A 27526-nucleotide genomic window follows, 5' to 3' on the forward strand; every position below is an offset into this window, starting at 1 on the left:
CCAGCACCTAGGTGACTGAGTGGGAAACATCTTAGCCAATCTAGCTGGAGTAAGATATATACGATGCAGGAATTTAAATTGAATGAGTTGGTCCCTAGCAGAGACCAATCTAGTAAAATTAATGTCCCATACATCATCCCAGTCATTCCCGCCCATCTGGGGGAACACCTCACCCCACCCCGCCCTACAATTTGTAATGAGATCTCCTCCCTCTCTGAACAGTTGTTTATATATTGTAGACAAGGCCTTGTCCAAAGTGTCCTCCCTCAGTAAAGACTCTAAATCGCTCATTTTCAGGGTAATACAAATATCTCCAAATTGGGCATTGTATGCATGTCTGAGCTGATGATAATGGAACAAGTGAGTGTTGGGAAGATTAAACTTGGTTTCCCACCACCGACTATGTTTTTCAGCCTTAATACCAAATGATTGGATCAGGGTATTTACAAAAGTATGTTAATTTGGGATTCTTCCAAAGTGGTGTGTGAGGAGAAATCTCAGAAGCGCTACCCATGCCCACAATGTATGATGAGGAGACTTGCTGTAATGTAAGGATTTCTTTAAAGAAATTTTCAGCAAAGCTGGCTGGATGTGAGCCCTCCACGCCCTCAGGAAGGCCCACTATGCACACATTATTGCGGCGCAGTCTATTTTCGGCATCTTCCGACCGCGCCATCAAGGTTTTAACCGTGCGTTGCAGGTCAGCGACATTCTGGGAGGTGGTAGCCGCAGTATCCTCGATATCCTCAATACGATTCTCAGCAACAGTGACACGGCTTCTAAACTTGTCCATGTCTTGTCTGATAAGGCCATACTCCATGGCCAATGTATCTATCCTCCCCATGACCAGGGTTTTACTCTCCTCAATGGCCGCCAGAATGGCTACAGTGGGGGCAGTAGCTGCTGATTTCTTCATACCTGAGGGCTGCTGCGGGTCTCCTTCATCTTGATCCATGTCCCTTGGAAGCTGCAGGGCTTTCTGCATGGCCGCGGCTTGCTCCGCTCTGGAGGGCAAGGTGGCCGCTGCACGTGTCACTGCCGTGTCTTGGGAGGCAGCTGTTTTTTTGGTGCAGGAGATATGAACAGGATTCTATACACAGGGGCCGGAGCTCTCTCCCGCACGTCTTCTCTCTTTCACATCCGGACCGGGACCATTGACATTTATACAGCGATTATGGCTATAAAAATGCACAAATGCACTGATTACTGTATAAATGTCACTGGCAGGGAAGAGGTTAACACTAGGGACGATCAAGGGGTTAAATGTGTTCACTGGGAGGTGTTTTTAACTGTGGGGGGATGGGACTGACTGGAGGAGGAGAGAGATCGCTGTTCCTGATCACTAGGAACAGTAGATCTCTCTCTCCTCGCCTGTCAGAACGGGGATCTGTCTGTTTACATACACAGATCCCCGTTCTGGCTCTCCGTGGAGTGATCGCGGGTGGCCGGCGGACATCGCGGCCGCCAGCCACAAGCATTGGCTCCAGCGTCACGTGCATGCCTCCCACAGCTCTTAAAGCAGCCAACGTACACCTACGGCAGTTTGCGCAGCTGGACCAACCTGCCACTGTATAACGACGGTGGCTGGTCAGCAACAGATTAAAAATCGTGCAGTTTCCATTGTGACTTTACCCTGCGACTTGATGCGATTTTGATACAACTTTGGATGAGTGTGACTTTGTAACAACTTTGGATTTGACCAATGTGATTGTTTTGTTTGTGCTCCACAAAGTCACTAGACCTGCAGAACGGAAAAATTTGTTGCGTTTAGTTTGATTTATTTGCTAACGAATTCCAAATTCGCATCATTGAAAATTGTTCAACCAATTCGAATTCTGTGTAAAGAATAGCTGGTTGTTATGGAGCAGGTCGGAAAGCCGGCTGCTGTGTCCTTGACAACCGATGACTCACCAGCTGTCAGCAGGTTTCTCCACTGACAACTGAATGTAAAAAAAAAAAGAATGCTGGCAGTGAAATATAAATGAAAAAAGTGGCATGGGGTTCCCCCCAATGCATACCAGGCCCTTCTGGTTTCATGTGGATTTTAAGGGGAACCTTATGCCAAAATTTTTTTTAAAATGGCGTGGGGAGACGCTCATACCCCACGCCAGACCTTTAACCGAGTATGCAGCTTGGCAGGCCAGGAAAAAGGGGGCGAGAACCATACCAGGCCACATGCCCTCAACATTGGGGGGTGCTTTGGAGCAGGGGGGCTCTGTGTAGTGTAAAATATGACAGTAGGCAGTTTTTGACAAGTAAAATAATGTCCCACGGTGTAGATCCATCGTCAATCATGCCGCTCGCCGCCACCGCCAGCCTGAAAAAAGAAAACCTCTGGACCTAGACAGAGGCTCCTGCTGTCTGTCATCTCTGCCGTGTGACAGCTCTTAAATAACTAAGGGATGTGGGCACCCAGTGATGTCACTGGGTGGTACCACCCCATTGTGACATTACTCACCCAGCATGCCTTCAGTCGGTGTTTTGTTTATTTACTTTTTTCAGGTTGGTGGTGGCGGTGCCACCTGGTGACATCACTTTTTTTTTTTTCATTTTTTAAAAAAAAGGAATTGTCAAAAACTTGTGTTTTTGTTTTACTTTTCACACTTATTTGGTGAATGAGAAGGGGTACTATGTTAAAGGGGGCTTCCAGATTCTGATAAGTGTTGTTGGTAAGTGGTTGTTGGGAAGAGGCCCTTGTCCCCATCAACATGGGGACAAGATGCTTCGGGAAGAGGCACTCGCTCGTTCCCCACCATTTCCTGACCAGTCAGGCTGCATGCCCGGATAAGGGTCTGGTATGGATTTGGGGGGGACCCCACAGCATTGTTTTATACTTTTTTAATTTTGGCGTGGGGTTCCCCGAAGGCCCCACGCCGTTTTTTGTTTTTTTTTCCATATTTTTTATTGCCGCCATTTTTTTCACAGGTCGCACCCAAATTGCATTCATATCGTGCAGGCGACTTTTGAGGGTCTTGTGCTGGACATAATTATCTGGCTGACCTCCGGCAGGTGGTATCGCATGGCCTAGTATCAGCTCTTATGTGAGTACTTTCAGTTATGGCCGTTTATTTGTTCATCATCCTCTTTAATCCCTCTACCCCTCCAGTCTGTGGTTATAGCAAACTATAATTGTGATTTTTTTTTTTTTAATCCCCTTTTTAGTATATGGATGCACTTGCTCCTGATGAGTGAATAGAAGTCCATGAAACGTCGTCGAGCTTACAGTATTTTGATGCATCCATCTCATATTCTCATTATTCTAGATGGTTTTTATTGCTCTACCACCCTGATATAATGTTATGCCTACTCCATTTGGGGGACTGTGATGTATAATATTTACTTTCTGTGTCATGTTGGTGACTATCCTCAATATGTATGTTGATATTTTGTATTTTATATGCCAATGTGCTATTATGCGTTTATATGGGTTGATCCATGCCCTATCTTTGGTCTAATAAAGAATACAATTTTTTACATATGTACAGTATATGGTTTTATCTGGTTCTACCCCACGCACCGTATCTAAAGTCCCACCCTCCCCCCTTTTTTTTGCAAAAGGATGGAGGCGCAATATTCCCCGTTGCGTCTCATTTAAAGTCCCAAATATTCCCTTTTTTCTTTGATTTTGAGGGGTTTTTTTTTAATAATCAAAATTTTATTCATTTATATGATACAAAATACATACTTATTCATTTATACAGTACATCATACAATAACATTCGTTCAACTTACTTACTATACCCCTAATTTCACCCAAGATCCAATAACAAAACACCAATTATCCCATGTATCCCATTTAACCAGGGTAGGACAACAAAAAAAAAAAAAAAAAAAAAAAAAAAAAAGGGATCCATAATCTTCCTCCTTATTAATATCTCCAGTCACCCCTATCCTTATATTGCTCCAACTCCCTTTCCCCAACCTACAAACGTGAATGACAATATTATAAATAAGTGACTTCCCCAAACTATAACACAAAAAAAAAAAAAAAAAAAAAAAAAAAAAAAAAAAAACCCCCTTTCCCCTTCCCTCTCTCCCTCTTCCCCCTCTCTACCCCTCCCCCTCCTTTCCCTTCTGTGATTCTTCCCTCTCATCTTTAATACCACTTTACTCAACTCCTCCCCCATATCCAGACGTGCTTATTACTTTAAATCAGTGAGTTTCCCCTTCATTCAATACGTGTCTTAGATCACTATAGACCATAATCAATAAGTTGTGCCTCTTTCCCTCCCCCCTTTCTTAATATTAGTTTAACTCTACTCTTCCCCCTGATATGTGGACTTAATAAACTGAATTATACAGTGAAATCCCCCTTTTTCTAAATCGTGTTATAAATCATTGTGGTCCTTATAGTTCCTACTTAGAAAAAAGAGAAGAGAGGGGGAGAAGAGAAAAAAAAAAAAAAAACACGAACCCCCTACCCCACCTTACCCTCACCACTCAGTGTTAATTAAGGGAATCAGGGTGAATGGAAGACAAAAAAAAAAAAAAACCTCCCTCGGAAAAATGATACCATATATCCATACATTATCTAACCCCCCCCCTTTTACTTAATTGGCATTGGAGAAGTCATGTTAATGTTTACTTCTTTCTTTCTGGGTTTATCTTATTTCTTAATGACTATACCATTTCTACTTCCATTATCCATTATTAACTCCCCTCTTCCGTTATCTCACTGTCGCACTGTTCCCATTTTGCCCATATAATTTCAAATTGATTTTGAGGGTTTACATTGAGGCCTATGGACCTCAAGCCACATTAAAATGTCGGACCAAAGTAGTGCAGGACTTACTTTGGAGCCGGTGCGACATTAAGTCACACAGGTATGAACGGTTATCCTAGGGAAACACTGGGTGCAACTTGTCATGCAACTTTAGGAGTCAAAAGTCGCATGACAAGTTGCACAAGTGTGAATGGAGCCTAAAGAAGATAGCTAAGGAGGAAGTTGTTCTTCAATGCAGCTTACAGGATTCACTACGGGATCGATTTAGTAAAACCGGAGAGTGCAAAATATGGTGAAGCTGTGCAGAGAAACCAACCAGCTTAATTTAACAAGCTGAAGTTATAAGCTGATAGGCTACGATGCACAGCTGCACCAGATTTTGCACTCTCCAGTTTTAGTAAATCAACCCACTACATATCTGGTAAGATCAACAGGTATTTTCTGTATTTGCTGAAAATGTTTTGCTTGGAAAACGAATGCAGCCACCACATCTAGGGATTTCAGGCTGCAATATCTTGTATTTTGTTTCTTGGGTTTAGTCATTTTTTAAAGCCTTAAACCTATGTCATATACAATGCTGTGAAAAAGTATTTGCCCCATTTCTGATTTTTTTTATTTTTTTTATTTTTTTTTGCATATTTGTCACAATTAAATGACTCAGATCATCAAACAAATTTTATTATTACACAAAGCTTACCCGAGTAAATACAAAATGTAGTTTTTAAATGATGGTTTCATTTATTAAAGAGGAGTTCCACTTCTAAAATTATTTTTGCATTAATTAGCTGCATTAAAAACGATTAATAACATTTGGAAAAATTTTTTTTTTTTTTTACTCACCTCTTAATGCCTGTTGCTAGGGGGTCCCTCGTAATCTGCCTCCTTACTCACCTTGGGTTCCTTACGTCACTTCCCTCGGCGCCTCCGCTCGCTACAGCTCCTGAGATGTGAGATGTGTTTCATCATTTCCCAGGAGTCAGTGGGCTGCGCTGAGGGCTAAGTTGCCATAACAACACTTCCGACGCCACCACCCGTTATTATGGCAACCTGAGTAGTTGACGGTGCTCCGATAATGGATGATTGCACAACTTGCTGTTGTGTTTCTGATCATTGTCCTGCTGCATAATCCAAGTGCACTTGAGCTTGAGGTCACAAACTGTTGGCCGGACATTCTCCTTTAGGATTTTCTGGTAGAGCTCAGAATTCATGGTTCCATTAATTATGGTAAGTCGTCCCTGTCCTGAAGCTGCAAAGCAGCCCCAGACCATCACGCTACCACCACCACCATGTCTGACTGTTGGTATGATGTTTTTGGTATGAAATGCTGTGTTAGTTATATGCCAGATTTAACGGGATGCACACCTTCCAAAAAGTTACATTTTTGTCTCATTAGTCCACAGAATATTTGTCTAAAAGTCTTGGGGATAATCAAGATGTTTTTTGGTAAATGTGAGATGAGCCTTTGTGTTCTTTTTGGTCAGCATTGGCATTGGAACTCTCCCATGGATGCCATTTATGCCCAGTCTCTTTCTTCTTGTTGAATTATGAACACTGATCTTACCTGAGACAAGTGAGGCCTGTAGTTGTTCTGGGTTCTTTTATGACCTCCTGGATGAGTCGTCGTCATGCTCTTGGTGTAATTTTTGTAGGCCAGCCACTCCTGGGAAGGTTCACCACTGTTCCAATTTTATCTTCATTTGTGGATAATGGCTCTCCCCGTGGCCCACTGGAGTTCCAAAGCTTTAGAAATGGCTTTGAAACCCCTCCCAAGTCCCATACGCACGACAGGACTTTTTGACAACAAACATGCAAATTAGCTGTTGTAAGGCAACATCCTACCGTGTGTACGCTCCATCGGACAAACTTTTTCGGTTTTCATCGGACAAATGTTGGCTGTGCAAACAGACAAACTTTCCGGCAACAAAAGTCCTATGGTGCAAAATCCTATCGTGTGTACACAAGTCCATAGGACTTTAGTCCAAAGTACAAACACGCATGCTCAGAACCAATGCAAAAGATCAGACAACAATACAGAAATTGACCAAAGGGTGACGGTAAAGAGCTGAAAAACCACGTGATTTGGTGAAAGTTGGCTGAAAAAGTCCTGCCGTGTGTATGCTTAATTAGTTTACAGCCAGCGCCCTTTGTAAAAAAATTCACGGGAAAGTTTGTACAAAGTCCGATCGTGTGTATGAGGCTCTAGACCGATACATGTTTGTTTCTCATCTGTTCTTGAATTTTTTTAGATTGTGGCATGATGTGTGGCTTTTTGTGATCTGTTAGTGTGCTTCACTTTGTCAGACAGCTTCTATTTATGTGATTTCTTGATTCAACAAATCTGGCAGTACTCAGGCCTGGGTGTGGCAAGTGAAATTTAACTCAGCTTTCCAAAAAATTGTGGTTAATCACAGTTCATTCATGATTCAGCATGGGAGGGGGCAATTACTTTTTCACATAGGGCCAGGTAGGTTTGAACAGCTTTTTTCCCTTAATAAATGAAATAATAATTTAAAAACTGCATCTTGGATTTACTCAGGTTATCTTTGTGTAATATTAAAATTTGTTTGATGATCTGAATTATTTAGGTGTGAGAAATATGCAAAAAAAATCAGGAAGGGAGCAAATACTTTTTTACAGCACTGTACTTGTACATATCAGTGGCGGAAGTATAGGGGTCACTAAGGTCACCATGGTGACCATGCCCCATGCTGCAGGGGGCCTTTGAGGGCCCCCTGTATACCTCAATAGGAGGAGCGTCAAGGGCGGCTGAGACCGAGCTCCCCGATCCTCAGCCGAACTGTAATCGGCACTATGCGGGGAGCTCATCGCACTGATTAGACCTAAAGTGTGTGCTGCACTCTTTGTCTCCCCCCTACAGTGCAGTACCCGGCAGGAAGAGGTAAGGTAAAGCACTGCCGATTTTTAAAAAGGCTATCTGTATGTATGTATGTGTGTGTGCATGTATGTGTGCGTGCATGTGTTTATATGCGTGTGCATATGTGCATTTATATATATGTGTGTGTGTGTTTATATACACAGTATATGTGTGTGTGTGTATGTATATATATGTGTGTATATATATATATATATATATATATATATATATGTGTGTGTGTGTTTACATGTATGTATGCGTGTTCAATCTTGACCCTCTATATGTGTACAATCAGAACTGATTTTTTTTCTTGCTTGTTCATAGTACCAGTAATAAAATGTTGTTTCTCTGAAAAGTGATCAATGCTCAGATCGCTTTTCAGAGGCATTTGACAGCCGCAAAATGTTGCCTCCTGACCGCCTGTTTTAACCCCTTAAATGCATCATCACTATGCTACAACTGCATGCAATGCACAAAGTTGCAGGGTGGTTGCAGTGCAGTCCCATTCACCTAGGTATACTTCAAGGGTGCCCTGACTAAAAAAAGATTGAGAAACACTGGCATAGAGGAACCAATCTATCCATTTTTCTCCTGCAGCCACTGAATGCCTGTGGGAGGGAGAGGAGGAGAAGCAGGGGGAAATGTTCCTTTTATATATATTTTTTTATTTAACCGCTTCAATACAGGGCATTTTCACCCCCTTCCTTCCCAGACCAATTTTTAGTTTTCAGCGCTGTCGCATTTTAAACGACAATTGCGCGGTCGTGCGACGTTGTACCCAACCAAAATTGACGTCCTTTTTTCCCCACAAATAGAGCTTTCTTTTGGTGGTATTTGATCACTTCTGCGGTTTTTATTTTTTGCGCTATAAACAAAAGAAGAGCGTCAATTTTGAAAAAAAATACAATATTTTTTACTTTTTGCTATAATAAATATCCCAATTTTTTTTTAAAAAACTAATTTTTTCCTCAGTTTAGGCCGATACATATTCTTCTACATATTTTTGGTAAAAAAAAAATTGCAATAAGCGTATATTGATTGGTTTGCGCAAAAGTTATAGCGTCTACAAAATACGGGATAGATTTATGGCATTTTAAAATTTTTTTTATTTATTTATTTTTTTTACTAGTAATAGCGGCGATCTGCGATTTTTTCCGTGACTGCGACATTATGGCGGACACATCGGACACTTTTGACACATTTTTGGGACCATTCACATTTATACAGCGATCAATGCTATAAAATTGCATTGATTACTGTATAAATGTGACAGGCATTGAAGGGGTTAACTGCTAGGGGGACACGAGGGGTTAAATGTGTTTCCTAGGGGAGTGATTCTAACTGTAGGGGGTGGGGACTCACAAGGGGAGGTGACCGATCAGTGCTCCTCTGTACTGGGAACACAGATCGGTCTCCTCTCACCTGACAGGACGTGGATCTGTGTGTTTACGCACACAGATCCACGGTCCTGTTCAGTTGACGGGCAATCGCGGGTGCCCGTCGGCAATCGCGGCCGCCGGTCACACACACCGGGTCCCGAGCAATACCGCGCGCGCGCGCACCCCCTAGATGGCTGGGAAGCCCAGGACGTCATATGACGGCCACCCAGGATGGGAGATCCCATCTCAGGCCGTCATTTGACTATGGGCGAAGTGGTTAAGGTACTTATATAGCGCCAAAAAGATAACGCAGCGCTTTACATATACATTGTACATTCACATCAATCCCTACCCTCAAGGAGCTTACAGTCTAAGGTCCCTAACTCACATTCATACATATACTACGGCCAATTTAGACTGATCTAATTAACCTACCAACATGTCTTTGGAGTGTGGAAGGAAACCAGAGTACCCAGAGGAAACCCACACAGGCACAGGGAGAACATGCAAACTCCAGGCAGGTAGTGTCATGGTTGGGATTTGAACCAGCAACCCTTTTTGTTGCTAGGTGAAAGTGCTATGCACTACACCACTGTGCTGCCACCCACTTGCAATCGGGCACTGTTGTTCCACCAATGGGTTCAGAGAAAAGGGCCCTGTTCGAGGGTCAGGGGGCCCTTCATGGTTTCTTGCATCGGAGCCCTGAAGGTTCTAGTTATGCCACTGGTGCCACTGGTACATTTGCCTTCATCTGAAGACCAAAGGCTTACAGTACCCTGTGAAATTCCCAGGATTTACAGTGGGGATGGAAAGTATTCAGACCCCCTTAAATTTTTCACTCTTTGTTATATTGCAGCAATTTGCTAAAATCATTTAAGTTCATTTTTTTTCCTCATTAATGTACACATAACATCCCATATTGTGCAGAAAAACACAGAATTGTTGACATTTTTGCAGTTTTATTAAAAAAGAAAAACTGAAATATCACATGGTCCTAAGTATTCAGACCCTTTGCTCAGCATTTAGTAGAAGCACCCTTTTGATCTAATACAGCCATGAGTCTTTTTGGGAAAGATGCAATGCATTTTTCACACCTGGATTTGGGGATCCTCTGCCATTTCTCCTTGCAGATCCTCTCCAGTTCTGTCCGGTTGGATGGTAAACTTTGGTGGACATCCATTTTTAGGTCTCTCCAGAGATGCTCAATTGGGTTTAAATCAGAGCTCTGGTTGGGCCATTCAAGAACAGTCACGGAGTTGTTGTGAAGCCACTCCTTTGTTATTTTAGCTGTGTGCTTAGGGTCATTGTCTTGTTGGAAGGAAAACCTTTGGCCCAGTCTGAGGTCCTGAGCACTCTGGAGAAGGTCTTCATTCAGGATATCCCTGTACTTGGCCGCATTCATCTTTCCCTTGATTTCAATCAGTCATCCTGTCCCTGCAGCTGAAAAACACCCCCACAGCATGATGCTGCCACCACCATGCTTCACTGTTGGGACTGTATTGGACAGGTGATGAGCAGTGCCTGGTTTTCTCCACACATACCGCTTAGAATTAAGGCCAAAAAGTTCTATCTTGGTCTCATCAGACCAGGGAATCTTATTTCTCACCATCTTGGAGTCCTTCAGGTGTTTTTTTTTAGCAAACTGCATGCGGGCTTTCATGTGTCTTGCACTGAGGAGAGGCTTCCGTCGGGGCACTCTGCAATAAAGCCCCGACTGGTGGAGGGCTGCAGTGATGGTTGACTTTCTACAACTTTCTCCCATCTCCCGACTGCATCTCTGGAGCTCAGCCACAGTGATCTTTGGGTTCTTCTTTACCTCTCTCATCAAGGCTCTTCTCTCCGCCGATAGCTCAGTTTGGCGGCCAGCTCTAGGAAGGGTTCTGGTTGTCCCAAACGCCTTCCATTTAAGGATTATGGAGGTCATTGTGCTCTTAGGAACCTTAAGTGCAGCAGAATTTTTTTGGTAACCTTGGTCAAATCTTTGCCTTGCCACAATTCTGTCTCTGAGCTCTTCAGGCAGTTCCTTTGACCTCATGATTCTCATTTACTCTGACATGCACTGTGAGCTGTAAGGTCTTATATGGACAGGTGTGTGGCTTTCCTAATCAAGTCCAATCAGTATAATCAAACACAGCTGGACTCAAATGAAGGTGTAGAACCATCTCAAGGATGATCAGAAGAAATGGACAGCACCTGAGTTAAATATATGAGTCTGTATTCAGGTCTGAATACTTAGGACCATGTGATATTTCAGCTTTTCTTTTTTAATAAATCTGCAAAAATGTCAACAATTCTGTGTTTTTCTGTCAATATGGGGTGCTGTGTGTACATTAATGAGGAAAAAAAATGAACTTAAATTATTTTAGTAAATGACTGCAATATAACAAAGAGTGAAAAATTTAAGGGGGTCTGAATACTTTCCGTCCCCACTGTAGGTTTTAGTTTGGCAGTACATAAATTTCCTTTAATTTGTAAATAATTTGGTCATGCTTTGTAACAGAAACATACATTTTGTGTAGTCATGAATAGAACAACACACATATTACAGTTTACACTTTTTGAATAAAAGTTTCACTTCTCTCTATATTGATATGAAGTCAATGTGGTCAAAAATATATATCTTGTCCCCATATATATGATTATTTGTATTGTAAGTAATGACAAAGCTGTTGTTGATAGACCCATAGCTAAAATGTAAAAGTTACTTTGGTCCATAAAGATTCATAGGTATGAGGATCAGGCTGGGTTCACATATGAACCGCATTCGACTCACAACAGGGGTCCGGTGCGTCCTGGTTCACCGCTTCAGGTCCGATTTCAGCCCGGGCCAAAGGACACACAGCGTTTTTTGTGTAAAATGCACCAGACCTGCTGTGGAGATATGTGAACCGGCTCCATAGAGAGCCGGTCAAAATCTCCTGCTATTGCAAACTGGATGCGGGTTATATGGTGTGAACCCAGCCTTAAGTTAGCTTAGATTTATTTAGTACATAAGGATTTAAACTGACTAGCATACAATTTTTTTAATTTACATAGTTACATAGTAGGTGAGGTTGAAAAAAGACACAAGTCCATCAAGTCCAACCTATGTGTGTGATTATGTGTCAGTATTACATTACATATCCCTGTATATTGCGGTCATTCAGGTGATTATCTAATAGTTTCTTGAAGCTATCAATGCTCCCCGCTGAGACCACCGCCTGTGGAAGGGAATTCCACATCCTTGCCGCTCTTACAATAAAAAACCCTCTACGTAGTTTAAGGTTAAACCTCTTTTCTTCTAATTGTAATGAGTGGCCACGAGTCTTATTAAACTCTCTTCTGCGAAAAAGTTTTATCCCTATTGTGGGGTCACCAGTACAGTATTTGTAAATTGAAATCATATCCCCTCTCAAGCGTCTCTTCTCCAGAGAGAATAAGTTCAGTGCTCGCAACCTTTCCTCATAACTAAGATCCTCCAGACCCTTTATTAGCTTTGTTGCCCTTCTTTGTACTCGCTCCATTTCCAGTACGTCCCTCCTGAGGACTGGTGCCCAGAACTGGACAGCATACTCCAGGTGCGGCCGGACCAGAGTCTTGTAGAGCGGGAGAATTATCGTTTTATCTCTGGAGTTGATCCCCCTTTTAATGCATGCCAATATTCTGTTTGCTTTATTAGCAGCAGCTTGGCATTGCATGCCATTGCTGAGCCTATCATCTACTAGGACCCCCAGGTCCTTTTCTATCCTAGATTCCCCCAGAGGTTCTCCCCCCAGTGTATAGATTGCATTCATATTTTTGCCACCCAAATGCATTATTTTAAATTTTTCTACATTGAACCTCATTTGCCATGTAGTCGCCCACCCCATTAATTTGTTCAGGTCTTTTTGCAAGATTTCCACATCCTGCGGAGAAGTTATTGCCCTGCCTAGCTTAGTATCGTCTGCAAATACAGAGATTGAACTGTTTATCCCATCCTCCAGGTCGTTTATGAACAAATTAAATAGGATTGGTCCCAGCACAGAACCCTGGGGGACCCCACTACCCACCCCTGACCATTCTGAGTACTCCCCATTTATCACCACCCTCTGAACACGCCCTTGTAGCCAGTTTTCAATCCATGTACTCACCCTATGGTCCATGCCAACGCACCTTATTTTGTACAGTAAACGTTTATGGGGAACTGTGTCAAATGCTTTTGCAAAATCCAGATACACCACGTCTACGGGCCTTCCTTTATCTAGATGGCAACTCACCTCCTCATAGAAGGTTAATAGATTGGTTTGGCAAGAACGATTCTTCATGAATCCATGCTGATTACTGCTAATGATATCATTCTTATTACTAAAATCTTGTATATAGTCCCTTATCATCCCCTCCAAGAGTTTACATACTATTGATGTTAGGCTAACTGGTCTGTAATTCCCAGGGATGTTTTTTGGGCCCTTTTTAAATATTGATGCTACATTGGCTTTTCTCCAATCAGCTGGTACCATTCCAGTCAATAGACTGTCTGTAAAAATTAGGAACAACGGTCTGGCAATCACCTGACTGAGTTCCCTAAGTACCCTCGGATGCAAGCCATCTGGTCCCGGTGATTTATTGATGTTAAGTTTCTCAAGTCTAATTTTAATTCTGTCCTCTGTTAACCATGTACGTGCTTCCTGTGTTGTGTCATGAGGATAAACACTGCAGTTTTGGTTACTGAAGCCCCCCGATTCACTCGTGAAGACTGAGGAGAAGAATAAATTCAATACCTTTGCCATCTCCCCATCCTTTGTAACCAGATGTCCTTCCTCATTCTTTATGGGGCCAATATGGTCTGTCCTCCCTTTTTTACTGTTTACATACTTAAAGAATTTCTTGGGATTTTTTTTGCTCTCCTCCGCTATGTGTCTTTCATGTTCTATCTTAGCCATCCTAATTGCACCCTTACATTTCTTATTGCATTCTTTATAAATTCTGAATGCTGAGGATGATCCCTCAACCTTGTATTTTTTGAAGGCCTTCTCCTTTGCTTTTATATGCATTTTTACATTGGAGTTAAGACATCCAGGATGTTTGTTCGCTCTTTTAAATTTATTACCCAATGGGATACATTGGCTAATGCCCTTATTTAATATGCTCTTAAAGCAAACCCATCTCTCCTCCGTATTCTTTGTTCCTAATATTTTATCCCAATTTATGCCTTTTAGCAAGGTTTGTAGTTTAGGGAAGTTGGCTCTTTTGAAATTCAGTGTCTTTGTGTTCCCTTCATGTTTCCTATTTGTGTGATTTATACTGAAACTAATTGACCTGTGATCGCTGTTGCCTAAATTGCCCCGTATTTCCACATCTGTTATCAGGTCTGTATTGTTGGTAATCAGTAGATCTAGTAATGTTTTATTTCTAGTTGGTGCGTCTACCATCTGACCCATAAAATTGTCCTGCAAGACATTAAGGAACTAGCGAGCCTTAAATGAATGCGCGGTTCCCTCCGCCCAGTCTATGTCTGGATAATTAAAATCCCCCATTATGATAACACTTCCCATCCTTGCTGCTAATCCAATTTGTGATAGGAGATCCGTCTCCACTTCCTCCCTCAGGTTAGGGGGCCTATAGCATACTCCCAGTATTATTTTCCCCTTAGCTTCATCCCTTTGGAGCTCTACCCATAAAGATTCCACCTCCTCCCTAGCCCCCTCAGTGATGTCATCTCTCACATTCACTTGTACATTATTCTTGATATATAGGCATATCCCTCCCCCTTTTTTACCCTCTCTATCCTTGCGGTATAGGGTATACCCTTGAATGTTTGCCAGCCAATCATGAGAGCTGTTGAACCAGGTCTCTGAAATTCCCACAAAATCCAAATCCTCCTTGTACAACAGTATCTCTAGTTCACCCATCTTGTCCGCCATGCTCCTGGCATTAGTGAACATGCCACATAGTTTAGACCGGTCGCATATTGTCCTCGTATTGGGTGTTTCAAGATCGCAACTAGGACTTGCTACTATACTCACCTTGTGTTTTTGTGCTTTGGTTAACCTACCACTAATGCCCCCAATACTACCCTCTGGAATATCTTCCGCGCTGGCTATCACTGTCTCTGGACCCTCCCCCCCATCGCCTAGTTTAAAAACCCCTCTAACTTTTTGTCCATCTTCATTCCCAGCAGATCTGCACCCTCCTCATTTAGGTGCAGTCCGTCCCTTCTATAGTACCGGTTACCGACTGAGAAGTCGGCCCAGTCCTCCAGGAACCCAAACCCCTCCTTACTACACCAGTTCTTCAGCCACTTGTTTACTTCCCTAATCTCCCTCTGCCTTTCTGGTGTGGCTCGATGTACCGGTAGTATTCCTGAGAACACTACCTTGGAGGTCCTTTTCCTCAATTTAGCTCCTAAGTCCCTAAAATCGTTCTTTAGGACACTCCATCTGCCTCTGACTTTGTCATTGGTGCCAACGTGCACCATGACAGCCGGGTCTTCCCCAGCCCCTCCCAGTAATCTGTCCACAAGATCCGTAATGTGCCGAACCTGAGCGCCCGGTAGACAACATACTGTTCGGCGCTTCAGGTCTTGGTTACAGATTGCCCTCTCTTTTTTCTTTTGCATATAACAGTTTGAATATGTCACATATGACTAAATGGGGGGTGGGATGTCATCAATGGCAAACTAATATTTCCCAAAACTCTGAGATAGTTGTAATATACACAATGCTTTGTCTCCACATGATTTATATATATATGTGGACATGGTTGATTTTCACGTGTTTGCGCATCCTTTCCATCATGTATATGGTTTAGCATCTCATTATTTCCTCTTATCCTTGAACAGTTTTTAAGAAGTCTTTAATAATGAGCATTAAATCACACAATTAGACTCAATTTGTTACACAGTGATATATGTGATTTATATTGGTATATATACATGTTTTTTCATTTATTTTTGTTTTTAATATATTTCTTGCTTACATGTTTACATCATCTATTTTTTGTTTTGACCATTTTATGATCAGATGTTTTAGCATTTAAGAAATGTTTTTATGTCGGTGAAGTTTTGTATTGATTGTCCTTTAATTACAGGTGTTTTGTGTTAGATGTTTGATTTGATATACGCCTTAAAATAGTTTGTATTGTGAGCATTTCAATTGTTGTGAACAAGCACGGTTCTTTTCGTGTGAAACGCATCAACTGATCATCATTGCAATTTTGTCTGGCTCATGACAATAAAGAAATTTCTACAGCATCTTTTGGATTCAAGTGTGCGATCAATCTTTTCTTCTCTTCTTGATATTGCCTACGGTGATGAGCTGGGATTAGCACTGTCCATTTTTTTGCCTGAAGCGGTGTGTGCACCCCTGTTCTGTTTCATAGTTATAATATAGAGGTGTTCATTATTTATTCACTCAAGAAAATATGAAGAGCTTATTTTTTTTCTTCCAGAACTAAAAAACATGTGAGCATTGTCATAATTGATCAATGTAAGAAAAAACTTTTTTGTCAATGCACACTTTTATGTTTCAATTTCAAGGAAGGGTATTTTCAACTGTAACTGGTGTGGATGAGTATTTATGACACCATTTAAAAATATAATAAACCACAGACTCAGATTTTAGGCATTCTGTGGTTACAGCATATCATTTAATTTAGTAACATTACCATTGTAATAAAATACAAACAATAGTTATTTTTGACAAGCCAACACAAGCATGAAAAATCTCCTTTGTCATTGTGAATTTTGCCTATCTGCTGGTCATCTCTTTCCACAACTTACTGGGGGTTACATGCATGCATTGCAGCTTCTCCTCTGCAGTTTACTTTCAATTTCTAAGGACTACATACCCCATGGTACCCTGCTGCCAAAACAGTTGTTCCAATTCCTCCTCTGAGCATATCTGTAGTTCAGAAGGTAGGCTCCGTGAAATGTATAGCAAAGCAGTGCCTACTCACAGGGCATAGTGAATATGTGTCACAGAATTTAAGGAAATAAATGTGTGGGCAACTTCACAAAGTAAGTTTACAAATTTCAAGATGGAGGACAATTGAGGAGGAATGCCAAGTATTCATGTTTGCAATAGGTAAAATAGTAAACAGACTTACCTATGGTCACCTCCCAAAGTTACACAAGTATGACCAGCTTCTACTACTCTGCTAACTTCATCAGCCAACACCTGACATGCAAGGCCAACTGTACGTGGGTATTTAACAGTGTTGTTGTACAGCTTGTCATTAGGAACTTGGGCAAAGCGTAGATCTCCAACATCATATACATCACATCCTGAAAAACAAAATAATTTTCAGTTGTTAGTTCAATACTTTTGGGGCATTCAGGAAATGTTATGCCACCTACTGTGGTGCCCTTATGGCCCAATGGTTCCCAACACCTGCCAATCCCCAGGCTTTTCTAGTTATTTTATGTTACCTTCAACTTAATAGACAACATTCTCCAATACATCTTCCTAACCCTGACCAGGCAGCCTCCTGCCAGATCTCAAGTTTATTAAAACAACACAATGGGGGTCATTTACTATAGCACTATGGTGCTAATTCGCGCAAATTGCCGCAAATTAGCGCTAATTTGCGGCAATTTAGCGCGAATTAGCGCTAATAGCGCTAATTCGCGCTAAAACGGTATTCACTATAGCGCTGGTGAGAAAATTCTCCCAAAATCGAATTTACTATAGCTCCCTGAATCTAAATAGTGCCCAAACCCTTACTCTGCTAAAACCTAGAGAATTGCACATGGAAATAATGTTTAGAACATGATATAATTGTCTAAATGGTACTGAAATATGCGGTATATTATTTAAAGATTATATGCTTTTAAACTGTGTGAAAAAGTGATTTCCTGTCGCATCATGGCAGCATACACTTTGGGTTGTGACTCCGCCCCCACAACCTGATAGGACTACATAGCTATAAGTTGTAGAGATGGCCCCTGCCCAGTATTCTCTTATTTTTCCTCACCTGAAGGACTGAACATATCAGAAGCACCCCCTTACCGAATTCGCCCCAGCCAGGTTCTAGCCTCTCCTGGGTGGAAGTCCTTACCTGTACAGCCTCTAAACGAGCTAGATGGAAGGAGCCCCGCTCTGGTGATCTCGGGGGTATGTTGCGGTCTAGTATAAGCCTTAAACAGGCTTAGTTGTTGTGCAGCGGTCGCCATGCCTCCTTTTTTCACTTTGTGTCTTTCTCCCTCTTTGCTGGGCTCTGTGGTCCCTCTGTGCCTCCCTACAGGCTTCCCGGGCGTCTCGGCGCTTCCGCGCATGCGCGGTGCGCGCCGTCAGGGCATCCTTTCGATTTTGCCAGTTTCCAAGATGGCGCCGGGCGCCTCGCGCCGCTACTGCGCATGCGCGAGCGGGTCGTGACCTCGGCGGCCATGGCGGCAAATTTAAAAGCCCTGTTTGTCATTTCTGAGCTCTCCTTGCTTCCTGGAAGACTTCTGACTGCTGTGTTTTGAACTTCTGCATTCCTAAAGCTCCCTCTCTCTCTGGGTAAGTGTCTAATACTTATGCACTGTTTTGTGGGACTTGGTTGCATGTTCTTACCTTCCTATACCTTTCTCAGGTATTCACCTTCCTCTCCTATGGAGGCCGCTGCCCCAGCAGATCACCACCAGCCTAATAGGTAAGGGGGGGGGATTCCAGCGGTAAGTAGAGAAGATTGAAAAAGAGAGCAGGACCGTACTAATGCTACCTAATTGGTCAGCCCTGTCAGGTCCGCAAGATCATCTAAATCAGGACGAAGAGAATCTTCGCACAGGAGAAGCCGCTCCGGCCATAGACGCAGCCGCTCACGCGGAAGAAGCCGCTCAGGCCGCAAGGGGAGTCGCAGACGGAGTCGATCCCACTCAAGGCATAGCCGTTCCTACCGCAGAAGATCCCCTGCACGAGGACACCAATCCTCTACGCACCCTTCCCGCCCAGCCGGGAACGCTTGCTGGGTATGTGGGGCCACGGCCCTCCCAGACAAACTAGCCTGCCGCAAGTGCATAGATGAAGCCACCAGGGAGAAAGAGCCGGATTCCATAGAACCCACTGGAGTCTCTACTCCCCAGGTCTCAACTCCTGATGTGGAGTTTACGGCCTATAGCACCTCACCCACCATTCCCAGTGCATCAAGAGAGCAAGAACTACCGTCGGATGATGAAGAGCCGGAAGCTTCAGCTGGCTTTGATTTTGCGCTCATAGAACCGTTCATCAGATCGGTTAAGGAAGCGATTAACTGGGAGGAGCTTGAGGAGACACAGCCTAAACAGAGAAAATATTTCCCAAACCTCAAGAAGGTTCCGGAGGCTTTCCCATTCATCGACGAGTTAGAGGAGCTCATTAAGGAGGAGTGGCAGAATCCGGAAAAGAAGTTCAGTCTGTCCAACAGACTTACCAAACTGTACCCTCTCAAGGAACCCAAAGTATCTCCTTTACTTTCTCCTCCAGTAGTGGATGCATCTTTGATGCGTCTAGCCAGGCACGTGACGCTCCCCATTGAAGATGCAGTAACGTTCAGAGACGTGCTTGACAGGAAGGTGGATACAGACCTTAAGAGAGCTTACCTGTTCGCAGGAGGCGCCTGCAGGCCAGCGGTGGCATTAGCGGCGGTTGGGAAAGCTATCTCCAGCTGGTCCTCAGCTACAGCGAGGCTCGTCACTGAGGGCGCAGATCAAGAACAGATCACTAAGGCCTTACAAGAACTTAGCCTTGCGGGAGATTTCGTGGCGGAGGCTTCCGTAGATACTATCAGATCCACCTCAAGGTCTATGTTAGCCTCTGTAATGGCCAGAAGGGCGCTATGGCTTAAACCTTGGTCGGCTGATCCCGCCTCAAAGTCAAACTGGTGCAGGATTCCGTATTATGGGGTGAACCTCTTTGGAGCAAAGCTGGATACCGCAATCTCTAAAGTAACAGGCGGGAAGTCGGGTCTCATACCATCGGACAGAAGGCCGAAACAACAAAGGCCACCTCCCTTTAAACGTAACCTTCCGGAAAGATATAGGGATGCGAAATCCTATAGACCCGGGAAGGAATACAGAAGGAGCTGGAAGAACCCCCAGACGTCCTTCCTTAAGTTCCAGAAACCCAAGACCCCTGCCTCCAATGACCAGAAGTCCTTTTGAAGGTTCGCCCGCCCAACCAGCGGTAGTGGGGGCCAGACTCACAAAGTTCAAGTTGGTCTGGGCGGGAATGATAAAAGACCCATGGACGGTGTCCACCATTCATTTCGGTCACAGGTGGGCATTCAGAGGTCGTCCTCCAAGAGACCAATTCTGCTCAACCAGACTTCCTCCTTCTCAAGAGAAAAGACTATCCCTAGTCCAGTATATCCAAGAGTTGCTCCAGAAACAAGCAATAGTGGAGGTTCCGCCATCCCAAAGAGGCAAAGGGTTCTACTCCCCACTTTTCTTAGTGAAAAAGAAATCAGGGGACCTTCGTCCAGTCTTGGACCTAAAAAACCTCAACCGGTCGATACGGTTAGAAACATTCAAGATGGAAAGCCTTCAATCAATCCTCCAAGCAATAAACTTGGGAGATTGGATGCTGTCAATCGACCTCCAGGACGCGTATTTGCATATCCCTATCCATTCCGAGTTCCAAAAATTTCTCCGGTTTACCCTAAATCATCGGCACTTCCAATTCCGAAGCCTTCCGTTCGGGATCTCTACCGCACCCAGGACGTTTACAAAAGTCCTATTACCTGTAATAGCCCACCTGAGAGAAAACGGGCTGAGGGTCCACCATTACCTGGACGACATCCTACTTCTCTCAGACAGCCAGGACTCTCTTGTCCTTCACAGGGAAATCCTGGTCTCCACACTACAGTCCCTAGGGTGGCTGATAAATTGGAAGAAGAGCAACATCCATCCCACACAGAGAATGGTCTTTCTGGGGGCCGAATTGGACACAAGGGAGAATACGGTGGAACTTCCGGGGGAAAAAATCCCTCCTCTAATTCAAAAGGTGAAAAGGGCAATCTCCGCTACAATGCTCCCGGCCAGGACCTGTCTCAGTATCCTGGGCTCCCTAGCTTCCACCATTCCAATGGTCCAATGGGCGCAATGGAATTCGAGGCCTCTTCAGATCTCCTTCCTACGTCAGTGGAAGGGCACATCAATGTCCCAACCAATCCTCATCTCTCAGGAGGTAAAGCAATCGTTGATGTGGTGGGTATGTCCTCACAACTTGAGAAGATGCAGGCATATAGTCACTCCCTATCAAGAAACCGTGACCTCAGATGCCAGTCTACAGGGATGGGGAGCCCACTATCAGGACCTTGCGGCTCAGGGTCGTTGGCCTTTCAGGGCACAGGATACAGTGTCGAACGTTCTGGAGATGAGAGCAGCGTTCCAGGCTCTCCTGGCCTTCAGTTCTCACTTGAGGAGGAAGCACGTCCTCCTGAGGATGGACAACAAGGTGGCCGTTGCCTACATCAACAGGCAGGGGGGCACCAGAAGCAGGTCCATGTTACAGGAGGTCCGTCCTGTTCTGGAATGGGCGCAGCTGAATCTACTGGACCTAAGGGCGGTTTATGTCCCGGGAGTCCAGAACACCTTAGCCGACTCACTAAGCAGAAATTTCCACTCCAACAACGAATGGTCTCTGAGTCCACAAGCCTATGCTCTCATATCCCGAACCTGGGGTCCTCCAGAGATAGACCTAGCAGCAACTCCGGAGAACACAAAGTGTCAGAGATTCCTATCAAGGACACCGTTTCCTTCGGCAGAGGGGACGGACTGCCTCCAATACCCCTGGAACTTTCACCTGGGGTACATTTTCCCCCCGACGCCTCTCATAGCGAGATTCCTCCTGAGGCTCAAGAAGTCAACAGCATTGGTGGTAGCAGTGATCCCTTTCTGGCCGAGGAGGCCATGGTTTACTACCCTCATGCAGCTGAACACGGCAGAGCCTCTGCCTCTTCCATTGACGACAGACCTACTCTCCCAGGGACATCTTCTTCACCCGAACCCGGGGAAGCTACACTTGATGGCCTGGAGACTGAAAGGGCTAGGTACCTAGAGCAGGGCTGTTCCCAGAAGGTGGTGGATACCTTACTCCAGGCCAGAAAGCCTACTACCAACATCACGTACAGAAGAGTTTGGGAAAAAATTTGTCTCCTTCTCCCACCAGCAAGGTTGGGACTCGTCCTCCCCGTCGGTGTCTCACATCTTGGAGTTCCTTCAATCAGGCCTAGAGAAAGGCCTTAGGTCAAGCACCCTGAAGGTCCAGGTATCGGCCCTGTCCGCCTTGACAGGAGTTAAATGGGCGCAAGAGCCTCTGGTGGTTCAGTTTCAGAGGGCCTGTCTAAAGCTGAGGCCCCCCAGAAAACCGTCATTCCCGGTCTGGGATCTCTCAATTGTTCTAGAGTCATTATCCAAGGAACCCTTTTTTCCAATGCAGAGCATATCCCTCTGGGATCTAACGCTGAAGGTTTCATTTTTAATAGCCATAACATCGGCGAAGCGAGTGTCAGAAATGCAAGCTCTAATGGTTAGCGAACCATACTTGGTTGTTCTTCCAGACAGGCTAGTCCTAAGGCTTTCGGATCGATTCATCCCCAAGGTGTCCTCATCCTTCCATTTTAACCAGGAGATTAATCTTCCAGCACTCAGCACGGATCAGGGAGACCCTCATCCACTAGATGTTAAGGGTACCGTTATAGAATACCTCTCAGCAACAAAATCCATCAGAAAGTCGGAAAACCTCCTAATTATCCCACATGGTTTCAGGAGAGGTCAAGCGGCATCCTCACGCACCATTGCTTCATGGCTAGTAAAGACCATCAAGAGATCTTACTCACTGAGTAACCATCAAGTACCTGAGGGCTTAAGGGCACACTCCACCAGGGCAGTGGCAACCTCCTGGGCAGCATATTGTAGAGTCTCGGCGGAGACGATTTGCAGAGCGGCTACCTGGTCCTCCAGGAACACCTTCATGTCTCATTACAAGGTGGATTCCGCCTGCTTATCCACGGTGGATTTCGGAAGATCCGTTATCCAGGCCAATTCCTCTATTATTTGATTAATAAACTTAGTTTGAATTCCCACCCAGTCTTTGCGAGTTACTCCCCAAAGTGTATGCTGCCATGATGCGACAGGAAAACGGAAAATTGTATACTCACCTTTCCGTAATTTTCCTTTCCTGTCGTATCTTCATGGCAGCATACAATCTCCCACCCGTCTAAGGTGAGATATATATATACGGAGAATACTGGGCAGGGGCCATCTCTACAACTTATAGCTATGTAGTCCTATCAGGTTGTGGGGGCGGAGTCACAACCCAAAGTGTATGCTGCCATGAAGATACGACAGGAAAGGAAAATTACGGAAAGGTGAGTATACAATTTTCCGTTTTCTACACTGAAATATCTTTAAAAGTCTGAAAAGTGAAAAATTCCCCGTTTTGGACAACTAGGTGCCAACACAACTGAGCATGCTCAGACCTGAAAATAACTCTCATTTTATCTCCAGTGTCTTTTTTACCTGGAGCTATAGTAAATACCAAAATGATAGCTAATTAGAGAACATTTTTTGGAAGTTAAAATCTGCTCTAATTTAGTCCAAATGAAGTTTCAGTCACTGATTCTAATGGAACAATTCTAACTTTCACAAAAAAATATTTTAATGTTGAGATGAAATGTATCTTTCTGTGAAATAAATTTTCCTTTGCAACATTGTTGCTTCTACTTAAAATATTTTGATTTTAAGAATGCTACAATGTGGAATGTTTTGATGTTTTGATAAAATATATTTTTCTCTGTCACTTTCACTTGTTACTCTTCATCTCACAACAATCTTTAACCTAAACTCACACAGGTGTCTTTATAATCCACAAATGCAAATTTAAAATGAATCACATTTTTTGTGCTTTTTATTATTTCCAAATATTCATAATTTGAGCCCAAAAAATGTGATATGTGTACCAACATCAGAAATCAAAATGTAATTCCCAAAAATTTGAGGGTAATATTCTACTCTCACCCACAAAAAAACACCAAATATCACAGAATAAATCAAGAAGAATAACTCTTGAGTAATGTAATTCCATCACTTGTATGTCCATAGAAATGCAGTATTTATGTGTTTTTTATGTGTATTTATGTGTAGTTATGTGTAGGAGGGTCTCACATGTGGCAGCTTCTGTGGCTTAGAGGTTAGAACTTCTGCTTAGTATCCCTGAGAGTTTGGGTTCATAATCCCAACCATGTTACTTCATGTAAAGAAGTTGTCTCATCTCCCAGGTCCTATAATTATGTCTAAATGTAGTAGTTATGTGTAGGAGGGTTCCACCACCATTGTAAGTCTTTTCCAGATACACTATTTAGCCAAAAGTATTGGGACAGCTGCCTTTACACACACATGAACTTTAATGGCAGCCCAGTCTTAGTCCGTAGGGTTAAAATTTGATTTGGTCCACCCTTTGCAGCTAGAACAGCTTCTGGGAAGGCTGTCCACAAGGTTTAGTGTGCCTATGGGAATGTTTGATCATTCTTCCAGAAGTGCATTTGTGAGGCCAGGCACTGATGTTGGATGAGAAGGCCTGGCTTGCAGTCTCTACTCTAATTCAGCCAAAGGGTGTTCTATCGGGTTGAGGCCAGGACTCTGTGCAGGCCAGTCAAGTTTCCCCACCCCAAACTTGCTCATCCATGTCTTTATGGACCTTGCTTTGTGCACTGGTGTGCAAAGTTGGGAGCATGAAATTGTCCAAAATGTCTTGGTATGCTGATGCCTTAAGAGTTCACTTAACTGGAACTAAGAGGCCAAGCCCAACCCCTGAAAAACAACCCCACATCATAATTACCCCTCCACCAAATCATTTGGACCAGTGCACAAAGCAAGGTCCATAAAGACATGGATGAGTGATTTTGGGGTGGAGGAACTTGACTGGCCTGCACAGAGTCCTGACCTCAACACAACAGAACACCTTGGGGATGAATTAGAGAGGAGACTGTAGGTCAGGCCTTCTCATCCAACATCAGTGCCTGACCTCACAAATGGAAGAATGGTCAAACATTCCCATAGACACACTCCTAAACTTTGTGGACAAGAAGAGTTGAAGCTGTTATAGCTGCAAAGGGTGGGCCAAATGAGTTTTGAACCCAATACTAATACTGGGATGCCATTACAGTTCATGTGCGTTTAAAGGCAGGCATCCCAATACTTAGGCCAATATATTGTATATTGCTTGTGACACTGAGCATGGCTATGGACTTAGGGCTGGTTCACACCACAGAGATGCAGAGAACATGTGTGGGGATGCCTGGTGGGTAAGTGGGTAGCAGTTCTGTCTAGCAGCACCTGGGATGTTGGTTCAATTCCCCAACATGCTAATCCTTGTGTTGAAGTTTATATGTTCTCCCTGTGTGGGTTTCTCACCACAATCCAAAGACATGCTGGCATTTTATTTGTCTCCTGTCGAAATAGGTTCTAATGTAAGAACGTTAATTTTGGACTTTATATTGGAAGCTCATTGCAGCTAGGGACTGATGTTAATGTTTATTAGCACTAATCATGCCCAGGGACTTGGACAATTCAAATTTTAGGGTTTACACTGCACGGGTACATATGCTTAGAAAACTGTTGCTTTGTTTATGTGGATGCAAATGGACTTTGATCGTTGTCCTGTAGTTGGAGATTTGATGCACATAGCCAAGGGCTAACAGAGTTGCGAACACTATTATGTGTTCCTGCCCATCAGGTGCAATCACTTTAGACATACATGAAGAGACAGATTGAAAGATACTGGTGGGCGTGTACTTCTATTGGGTGTGTCAGTGTGCTAACAATACAACCTCTCTTATATAAAGGCCTGCAGTAGGGGGTTCGTTTGGCCTGAGAAGGTCAGGTTTTTTGCTGTGATTTGTGGGGGAGAAGGAATGCTATTGGGAGATTTGATGAAATTCTTGTGCATTTTTTCAATCAAAAGTGGGTTTATGTGGCCATGCTGTCAATGTTGTGTGTGTGTATTGTTCCTGTCTGATCATGCAAACATCGTTTGGAAGCATCTGCTGACCTACTCTTCTTTTTTTTTTTTTTTTTATCTCATTTAATCATGTAAACCGAAATGCAGCTTCCAGCAGAACATGGTCACCAATGTATGTATGTGTGGATTGTGGGCTGGTGGTGGGTGTTTTGAATAAGTCTTTTGTAATATTATGTGGGAATGCTTTGTAAGAATGACTGTTAAGTATGTTTCTATAATCTTGCAGATAACAATGTGATGTGTTGCCCATTATACACAGAAATTAAAGCTGTGTCCACTCTAAGGTTTTGTCTAATTTTAGATTGTAAGCTCCTATGAGCAGGGCCCTTAAAATCCAATTGCTAAATGTAGCACCATATATCCTGTCCAAAATTTTTTGAAGCTAGTAAATGTAATTTTTTTGTTTTTCTGCTGGTAAAATAAAAGTACATTATTGAGCCTTGTTGTGTTTTTGTTTTTTTGTTTTTTTTCTTCTACTTTCTTCTCTTTAGTTTGTGGGTGGTGGTTTTGGGAAAGTGCAATATCTCTTATATTTTCTTTCAATATGTATTTGTGCACCAAAAAACTAATCTCTTTGCCCTGGTTCACATTGATGCTACTTTGAAATCGCACTACTTCACTTGAAGTAGCACGATTTCAAAGTAGCAAGGTCAGCGTGATTTTAGGTGCTACTTGATAGACATCCGTGTGGCTTCATACACAAATGTCTATTGAAGTCGCACCAGAAATCGGCAAAAGTAGTGCAGGAACTACTTTAGCAAATTGGTGCGGTGCCACAAAAAAAATGTTGCATCGATTGGAACAGTGCCATTGCTGCCAATAGTCATGCGATTTGATCTCTCAAATTGCATGACAAATTGCTCCAATGTAAGCCTAGGCTTCTGCACACCTGCAAGTAAATGATAAAGGTAGAATCTTTATATATAACGGCTGTGGAGAATTGCAGGTAATGAATTCAGTTGGTGGATAGGCAGTGTTTGTGTCAGCTTTAGTTCACATTGGTGTGATTTGACATGTCAAAGCGGTGACAATTGCACTGTTTTAATTGGTGTGACTTTGGGGTGCAATTTGTATTGATATCAGTGCAGATACCTGCACAGATGTCTCTGAAATTGCCCCTGCAGTCAGGACTGACATGCGGGAATGAAAGTGTGTGATTTCAGCTGAACGATTTCCTCCTGCTGCTAAGCCAGGGACACCATTTCTTATCGAACGCCTTTAAATATCATAAGTAGAAATACAAATTTGCATATCTGAAAATAAACAAAAATAATAAAATTCTAATAGTGGTTGCGATCAAATATTTGCAGCAGCGATTAAAAGAGTGTAGTTTCGCCTTCTGACCCAGAAATAAGTCATTGTAATCACCTAGAAGTCCCTGTGCTGGTCAAGATCTCCATCTAGGTGGACATGGCGAGGTCCCTCTTTAGCAAAGAGGAGGTGCGGCTCATTTTCTGGATAAGGGTATGATATGTACTTGTGCTTAATCAATGTGGGGGTGGATTTGGTAGTTAGATTTGGTGTGGGTGGGGTTCATTGATTTGTTTGGCATCCCCACACATTTGCTTCTGGCCCATGTGCACACATCACTTCCTGCATTTGTTCTGCTGATGTA

General features: G+C 43.3%; 1 protein-coding gene across 2 annotated transcripts in view; it reads right to left on the bottom strand.

Moving 5' to 3' along the window:
* Positions 1 to 27526, bottom strand: part of ARG2 (arginase 2) — a 1243303-nt gene that overhangs the window by 942287 nt on the left and 273490 nt on the right. For both annotated transcript variants that reach the window (XM_073610731.1, XM_073610732.1), the window contains exon 3: positions 17039 to 17216. In XM_073610731.1, coding sequence (XP_073466832.1) covers positions 17039 to 17216 — 178 coding nt within the window. The remainder of the gene's footprint in view (positions 1 to 17038; positions 17217 to 27526) is intronic.

The sequence above is a fragment of the Aquarana catesbeiana genome, linkage group LG13, assembly GCF_042186555.1.
Source record: "Aquarana catesbeiana isolate 2022-GZ linkage group LG13, ASM4218655v1, whole genome shotgun sequence".
Taxonomy (NCBI): domain Eukaryota; kingdom Metazoa; phylum Chordata; class Amphibia; order Anura; family Ranidae; genus Aquarana; species Aquarana catesbeiana.